The sequence below is a fragment of the Schistocerca serialis genome, chromosome 1, assembly GCF_023864345.2.
Source record: "Schistocerca serialis cubense isolate TAMUIC-IGC-003099 chromosome 1, iqSchSeri2.2, whole genome shotgun sequence".
Classification (NCBI taxonomy): Eukaryota; Metazoa; Arthropoda; class Insecta; order Orthoptera; family Acrididae; genus Schistocerca; species Schistocerca serialis.
The window spans coordinates 1,072,939,951-1,072,949,338 of record NC_064638.1 but is presented as its reverse complement, the minus strand read 5'-3'; the positions used below and the strand labels follow the sequence as shown (position 1 = coordinate 1,072,949,338).

Genomic DNA, 9,388 nt, shown 5'->3' with positions numbered 1-9,388 from the left:
TACACTAAGCTTGCCAAAGCACAAAAAATAGATCAGGAACTATAGGAACTACTAACAGTAGTACCATCAGCGTTAGACCTACAGCTAATTGAGATACCCGGAACCGATTTTAATCTTTATTGCGATATGTCCACCTCAAGGTCTCATTCTTTCCTATCAACTAGATTCAGAAGACACACATTCGTGATTTTACACGAATTTTGTCACCATGGCATACAATCAACAACTCATCTGCTGACAGTTCGTTATGTGTTGCGGGGGATGCAAAAAGACTGCTGTGAATGGGCGAGGCGTTGCATTAAATGTCAGCACAGCAAGATTCACCAACACATGTTCACACTCCCATAGGGAACTTCTCAAACACGACTTCCCGCTTCTCCTGTGTTCACATTGACGTCGTAGGGCCGTTACCACCATCCAGTGGCCAAAGCTATTTAGACCATTTCTTTTGCTGGCAAGAAGCTTCGCCAGCAGACAGTATTTTCGCTTCCACAAGGGGGGGAGGGGGGGACGACGACGACGACTGATGCAGCGACCGACCGTCTGACCGTCTGCCGTTTAGTAGTGTTGTGTCATACGCACCGTGTGCGTGTGCTTGCAAATGTTGCACTGTCAAACATTTCGCATCAAGCACCAGAGGCTTTGTGTTTTATATTTGTGTTATGGTTTTGTTTATTCTCAGAGTTATGCTTTCTATGTTTGTGTATCTTCCGTGCCTATCTGTTCGTGCATAGTTATAGTATAACTTGTAGGTACTTTTGCTTCCAGATTAATGTTGAGTTGTTAGCTTGTATTCTCAGAACCTACTATTTTTCTTCGCCGTCTCTCCTGTGACCGCCGGCCTCTGTGACCGAGCGGTTCTAGGCGCTTCAGCCTGGAACCGCGCGACCGCTACGGTCGCAGGTTCGAATCCTGCCTCGGGATGGATCTGTGTGATGTCCTTACGTTAGTTAGGTTTAAGTAGTTCTAAGTTCTAGGGGACTGAAGACCCCGATGTTAAGTCCCATTGTGCTCAGAGCCGTTTGAACCATTTCTCCTGTGACCGCATTCGATAAAGTTTGTCACTGGTTGCACGGGAGATTTTACCGTGTAGCCCAGTTTGCCGTACTGACATATGTGCAGGATTAAATTGTCGAACGACACTCTACCCGTCTTGTACCGACATCTTCGTGTTTCATTTTGTAAAATACTGCCGTCATCGACTCACCAGTATTACGCAGCCTCATGTCATTAATAGATTGACCATCAATATCATCGTATTTTGTATATTTAAATATCATGTAAACCTCAATTAATATTGTAGATATTCGTAATAATCTTTTTTTTAAATTGTGTAGGCTGATGTGCGTTGATACGGTTGCTAAAAGTGTCCGTCGCTGTGTGGGAAGAATGAAACAACAAAAATTGGGTATTCCGATTTTAACTCTTGTCCTGAGAAACATTGGGCTTACAAAACCAGGCATTGAGATCTATGAATCAATAATTCAAATCACATGAAATGAAATTGCTATAATTTCATCTCGGAGCTGCGACTTTGTTCTCATACGCAACATGTTATAATCTTTGCCACAGCATTATCTTTGCGTATTACCTTAATTGTAAACAATCATAGTTGTCTAATGATGCTTGTTTTTAGTTGTAATGTCATTCGGTGAAGTTTATTTTTATTTTTTGGATCATGTGGAAGTGCCATAAATGTGGAAAACCCGTGTACTTTGGTGAGTGGAGCTCTGCATCACACCAATTTTGTACGAAATTTTGTGTGTTTGACAAGTACATAAGCGTCTTCGCGGACCTGTCAGTTATCCTACCTGTCAGACTATGTAACACTCGTACAATTGTGCGTCAGTTGCACAGATTGCTTCTTTGACTCGAATTTATGACTTTTGAATGAAATCATATAAATCTATATTTAAAATAGGTCTTTCTGCCATGGCTGCCGTAAATTCACTACGCCCACGTAATGTTTTCTGCCACTTGCCGTATCGATGTCTTGCCAAAGTAGGCTAGCTGACTGCAGAAAGGAATATGAGTTATGGTGTAGCGGGTCTCCAAAGCAATTTACTATGAATGTACGAATAAAGATGTAAGATAGGTGTTAAACACAGCTGATATTCCTTATCTCAGTTTTGAGTTCTTCTCAACATTTCGGCAGTCATAAGGGCGTTTTAATAACCTCAAAAGTCGTAAATATTTTTAATTACAAGGATAAATACCTTTAATACAGTCCCTTTACATTTATTATTATGTTAAAATTGTTCACTTCCTTATACTGATAGTTATAAGTAGCTTACAGAACGAAAAATGATCAGTAACTGCTCGGTATTACAAAGAAGAATGGTTTCCTCTCACAGTATACAAGCAGTGTTGAGTTTCACGATTTTTGTGACAGTAATGTGAAATTATTTCATAGCTAATTACGTTCGTGCACTCAGATGTTGATGAAATTTCGAGGCCTGTTGACCTTAAACAGTTTCAGTGTCATATGCGTGGATCATGTATTTCATAGCTTTTGCAAGAGGAAAGATGTGATATCGCACTTTGGCACTTCATTTTCTAACAAGTTCCTTTTCTGACGAGTAAATGAATGATTACTAAGTTTAGCTAAAAATGTAGCGTCTTTAGAATACCAATGCTTTTATATTTATTTCGTCATGTTCTATGTCACACAGCTACACTTTCTGGGCAGTTTTGAGAAACTGTATTGAGTACTGTCTTTTAATGCTTCCCTGTAATAGTAGCAGTGAAACTCTTGTAGGGGATTCCTTGGTATGCTCTGCTTGTGTTGAAGACCAAAACCTACGCTTTTGTTTAGTTTGTGATATGTGCATTAGATCTGGTGGCTTTTCTTGTGATTCCTTTTATTTCTTCCTTCATCAAATGGTAATTATTGGGTCAGCATGTCTAGATATCTGGTATTGCCAACACATAAGATTCTATGCTAGCAAGAGCAATTCATAGCCATCAGCACCCCTACCTCCTGCTCATTATTACTGATTTATAGTTAACATCTTGTTATGTCATATTTATTAGTATTATTATTGTTATTATTTGCAGAACATGATTTTGTATGCATTTTCAACTTCTCGAAGCGTAATGAATAGTCCATTAAATTTTGGGCATGAGTTTGTATATTACTATGTGTAGAAGAAAAGACAGCAGACAATTAGGGGAACACTCATACTTTTGGAGTTTAGTCCAAAATTACAATTGTTCAGAAAAGGCTGTCTTCTTTGCCAGCTTTTAGGTGATTATATCTAGTCCTTTTATCTCCCGTGGGAGTAGTCATTAGCCAATTAGTATTCAGTTAATACATTGAAAGTTCTGTACAGACTGTTGTATGCAGTGTAAGAAATGTTGGATCATTTTAGTGCTTGAAAAAATGACCCTATTGTAGAGGAGAAGTAGGGATGACCAATTTGAAACCACCTGGATTTTTGTAAGTGCTTTCTGAGAAGGCACAGGTAATCCAATGTGTGAAAGAAGTGCCGTATTGGTTATTTGTTTGTGGTCCTTGTCATTTAGCAATCGTTGAAGAGATTGAAGGTATTCATAAGAGAGCTACACAGCCTGTGATTCAATCCAGTTCAGTTTATTAGCATAATAATGCAGAATTTGTTGTAGGTGATAGTACATTTATTTATCACACCCATTTATACATTCATTTATCCAGTGATGATATGGATATGTCTTTATAATAAAATAAAAATAAGTAGCTCCAAAATATGCATAAACATAGAATGCAACATGTGTAAGTATGCTTTAAGAGTATAGGACAGGTGGTAGGCAATGACTTTGGTTAAAGAGCCATACGAACATTTGCCTGAAGTGACTTAGGAACCCTTAAATCAGGATGGCCAGACAGGCCAAGCTCCATCCTCCCAAATGTAAGGTCAGCATCTTAACACCAGTTGGTTCCTAATGTTGTACAGTGTTCTTTGATATAGGAAACACTTTTGTGATTAGGCCTATATATAAGTAAATAAAATGTTCTTATGTTCTACATGAAACAACAATCAAAATATAAATTAGCATAATAAGAAATTTTATTATATTTTTGCAAATACAGTAATTTTTAAAATAATCACTTCAGTTCCCTATGATGAAGCAAATGAGCCACTCTGCTTTGAATGCTGAGGCTTCATCTATTTTTTGATACCACAACACTATTGCTAATTAACATTTTTTGAGTTTTTTTAAAATGTGGAATTCTGATAGTTTTGTATTTCCTCTGGTAATGCACTGTATACAATATTTGCCTAATAAATAACACTTTTTTAGTAAATGGTTTTTGTGTTTATTTCTCTGTGAATGTCAAGTCTTTTTCTTGTTCAATCATCATGCACTTGACTGTTCACCAGAAAATTCCTGATGTGTCTTCAGAAACCATATTAGATACATGATAGGGTCACAGTTTTAAATTCCATAAAAAAAGGTCAGGCTCCAGTGCTGAGAGATGGTGGCCATGAGTTTACTGTTGTGAATATGTGTGTTTTCTATTTTGGGAGTAGTACTTTCTCTGAGAGCTAAATATTTTAGTAGTCTTGACTTGGTGCCTCCTCTGTGTTGAGAGTAGCAGTCGATGATTTCCTGTCATGTTGAAAAGGATACTTACATGATTCTCTATGTGTAAGAGCCTTGATTGTTCTTATTGCTCTCTATAGAAGTATAAATGAATGTTTAGCCAGGCTGCTATTTCCCCTTTCCCCACAAAAAACCATTATGCCATAACTTAATATTATACAGGTAAGAGTGGCAAGTGGGCCACAACACTGTTTTAGTATCTTGAATGTCATCCAGTCATGCTCTTAAAAAATTAGTGAAATTAGTGGACCTGTTTTCACAGTCTTACACTGCCCAAGGACTGTTTGGTTGATTCCTCATTTGTTTCTTGTATGGATGAAGTTTTTTTTTTCATTCACAATTAACCTGTTATTCCTAAACCATTTAGTTGCTTCTTTTGTTACTACAGTGACTCTTTCCTGTAAGTCATTCATTCATTTAGCAAACAGATTGGTGTCACTGGCAAACAATATTATATCTGGTGCTGATAAATGGATTGGTATGTCATTTATAAATATTAAGAACAGCATTGCTTCCGGAACAGAGTACTGTGGCTCCCAATATACGAGGCGTGTTTTTTAAACTTCTCTCTATTTTTCAACATAGTTGTGAAGTTTGTTCAAACACGTATCATACCTCTCAACCAATTTTAATACCCTCTTCATAAAAACTTGCTGCCTGCTCCGATAACCAAGAGTTCACTGCCATTTTCACGCCGTCGTCATTGTAATGGTTGCCACTGAGGTGTTGTTTGAGATGGAGGAAGAGATGGTAATTGCTTGGCACAAGACCAGGTGGGTGGTCTAAAACTTCCTAATGAAAACTGTCCAATAAATCACAGGTCTGACCTGCAGTGTGAGGTCTTGCATTGTCATTGTCAGCCTGCCGCATCTTTTGTTTTGAATCGCTTTGCATATCTTTCTCAGGGTTTGGCAGTATGTTTCTGCATTGATAGTGGTTCCTCATTGCATGAAGTCGACCAACAAAATGCCATGCCTATCCCAAAACACCGACGCCGTGATTTTGCGCTGGGACTGAGTCTGTTTGGCCTTCACCTTTACAGGCGAGTGTGTGTGTCTCCATTCCATGCTCTGTTGCTTCAATTCGGGCGTGATATGCGAAACCCATGTTTCATCTCCAGTTGCGATCTGTCTCAAGAAGCCTTCACCTTCTTCATGATAATGAGCCAAGAACTTCATCGCACACTCAAATATTTGATTTTTGTGGTCCTCTGTTAGGAGTTTCGGGACCCAACGGGAGCACAGTTTCCTAAACTTTAGGTGTTCAGAAGCAATGTTGTAAAGCACTGATATTGACACGTCAGGAAATTCGTTTGAGAGACCTGTTATTGTGAAGCACCTGTTCTCACGAATCCTCATTTCAACTGAAGCCACCAAATCGTCTGTAATCAAAGAAGGGCAACCGGAGCGATCCTCATTGTGGACATTGTCACAGCCTTCTTTGAATTCTCGTACCCACTTACGTACTTTGCTTTCACTCATAACAGTATCACCGTACACTTCACAAATGAATTTCTGCAGCAGACAGGTTCCTTGCTGACAAAAACCATATCACTGAGCGAACCTCACAAGTGGTGGGCGAGTTTATAGTCTTAAACGTTTTGAAAGCACAGAACTGTACAGGTTAGCTACAGAGCTGAAACTGAGCACAGTTGTTCCCGAGGCATGCCGGTACATGGCGCGTGCGCTCGTTGCAGTATGCACATGAACTACTAGTGTCTACAACAAAACGGACCTTACTGAAAAAACACTCCACATATGACATAATTTTATGTGATGAGTGAACTACATGTTCAGTTACATTAGTGTAACTACCACCTATGTACAGTGTCACCATACAGTAACCACGTACAGTTGGCAGCACTAGCGGTGGTGTGTGTATATAAAGCATGCCAGATGGACATGGAAAATAGTGCAGTTGTTGTTGTAAAGTGGAAACAGAGTGCTTTATCTGATGTCTGAAAGGCATGATCATAGGCTTTTGGGCCAATGGCGAAAGCATTTCCAAAACAACTAAGTCTGTAAACTGTTGGCATGTTGCCATGGTTAAAGTATACCACACTTTGCAAAATTGTGCTAACCAAAACTGGAACTGAGGCAACTGTGGTGTGCCACGGGCAATAGATCACAGCAATGAACAATAGCTGTGGAGGGATGTACAGGTGAGTAGATGTGCAACTGTAGAGCAACTGACTGCCCAGATGAAGCAAGGGGCTACCAATAGTGTCTTCTCAGTGACTGTTTTTCGAACGACATTGCTTCTTATGAGCCTCTACAGTGGGCATCTGGTTGAAGTACCCATGCTGACTGCTGTTCATCGGTGATAAAGGCTGGAATTTATATGCCAATACCTCAACTGGATGTCCACTGAGTGGTGGCCTTTTCAGATGAATCATGTTTTATGCTCCATCGGACAGATGGTCGTTGGTGTGTACAGCATGAAATGTCTGAAAGCAAATACCCTGTAAAAATTATTGGAAGGGTCCAGGTTGGAGGAGATAGTATTATGCTCTGGGGAATGTTTTTGTGGCATTCTCTGGAAGGTACAATGGATGAGCACAAGTATACATCTATCTGTTGCTACTGTGTCCAACCCTACATGCAGTATGTTTTTCCTCAGAACCATGGCATGTACCAGCAGGACAGTGCAAAGTGTCACACAGCTGGCAGTGTAGATGCATTGTTTGAAGAGCAGCAGGATGAGTTTACCATTCACTCCTGGCCACCAAACTCCTTGGATTTAAACTTGAGAATATGTGTGACAACCTTGATTGGGGTGTTTGTCCCATGGATACCCAGTCGAGAAATCTAGCACAGCTGGCCGTGGCACTGGAGTTGGCGTGGCCTCACGTTTCTTTCAGTACCTTCCAGAACCTCATTGACTCTCTTCATACATGGTTCACTTTGGTTCACACTTTAAAATGTGGTTATTCAGGCTTTTGAAAGGTGGTCACATTAATGTGACTGGACAATGTATATCTGTACATTTTATCTGATCCCATGATATCAACCAAATGGATGGTATTTGAACCAGCTGTGTACCACTCCACAGAACTGTACAGGTTAGCTACAGAGCTGAAATCGAGCACAGCTGTTCCCGAGGCATGCCGGTACATGACGCATGCGCTCGTTTATGGTCAGTGACATCAAATGTGTTACATAGATCTAAGCAGACCACAATTTAATTCATTGTTATCTATTAAATTAATGACCATTTGTAAAAAGTGATAGATGGCTATGTCATTTGACTTATTTTTCTCAAAATCTGTTCTTCATTAACCAGTAATTGGCTTTTTTTTCTGGTATGATTCCTATACTAAACTAAACATAAATGGTATTGGCAAGATGGAAATCTGTGTTTCTTACACTGTTGTTTTATGACTTTGCCTGGAATCTAACCACTGCCCCATGACATTTTATTTTTTATTTTCAGTGTGATTATAGCTTCTTGTACCTTCAATACAGTTGTAGGATAGAGTGAGTCATTTGTGTTGGAACTACATTTATTTTGAACTTTGTTTATTGCTATATTTATGTAATAATTGTTGAATGTCTTGGCTATCTACAGTGGGTCCTTACCTTCAATTCTACTAATAACTTTTTTGTCTATATTCTTATCTACTATGATACTTCCCGGGTTGATTTTATTTTATTACTATTTTTCCTGATATATGAATCATTATCAAGCTTTCCAGCTGCTGTTTTAACTTTCTTATACAGTTTTCTGTAAATTTCACATTTAATTTCAACATGTCAGTCTTATTGACACGCTTGTTTATTTTTTGTTAGTGTCACCTGATTTTCTTATTCCCTGGGGTACCCAAGTGTTTGCATTAATTTTAGTTTAGACCAGTGTATTGAATTGAAATTGGAGCATCCTTATAACATTTCAAGAAATGATCTTTTTTTATCTACATCACAGCCTAATTCCATGGTCTAATTTATATTTTTCAATGTGTGATTAAAAATCCATATGCTGCCATTATTACTAAATTTTCTCTCTCCCTATTTATCACTGATCACTGGATTCTTATTGCATATAATATTTAAACTCAGTGTGACTGCCTTATAGTCAGAGAACTCAGTGTCTGTTATTACAGTGATATACTATCATTTGTTCTCGTTGACATATAATTTGTCAATTGTTGTTTCAGACCCATTTATACATGTAGTGTCTTCATGTACAGTTCCTGTCATAAGACAAGAACCAGTTGATCGGTTGTTCAATACAGATAATTTTATTATTAAAATGTCGAAGAACAGTTGTATCCTGCAGCTGATATTTAAGTTAATTTAGCGGCATTTCGAGGTTTTGCAGGAAAATTACCTGATAATGACACACTCACACACACACACACACACACACACACACACACACACACACACACACACACACCACAAATGATCATTTTAAGTAACTCAAAGATTCACTATCCAAAAATTTTTTCCTCACATTTTTTTATTTAATTTCTTTGGAATGAAGCCATGCTCTTACATATTTGCATGTTCCACCTCTTTTATCATTAATTATGCAAAACTTACTTATCATTTCAAACTCTTGAATCATATTAGTACATGATTGTATCTATTTTAGCCAGTGTTTGTTTATATATGTGACTTCAAAGAGTGCAGAAGAGTGGACAGAATTTCAGGGTACTCTCTTGCTCTTGGGATGGAAACTGCCACCAAAGGTGGATGAATCAGCAATGGTCAGTGGTGTGAGCATGCAGAAGACAGTGGAAACCATTGCATTAAAGATGTGTAAGGTGTATCCACAGGTCACGTGGCCTTTAATTGAAAAAGTG

The 9,388-nt window shown here is 38.6% G+C and overlaps 1 protein-coding gene across 1 annotated transcript in view; it reads left to right on the top strand.

Annotated features, from left to right (window-relative positions):
• The first annotated feature begins 1,591 nt into the window (after positions 1-1,591).
• The window catches only part of LOC126415861 (uncharacterized), a 76,256-nt gene continuing 68,459 nt past the window's right edge, over positions 1,592-9,388 (top strand). The window contains exon 1 of the mRNA XM_050083462.1: positions 1,592-1,718. Coding sequence (XP_049939419.1) covers positions 1,679-1,718 — 40 coding nt within the window. The 5' untranslated portion in view covers positions 1,592-1,678. The remainder of the gene's footprint in view (positions 1,719-9,388) is intronic.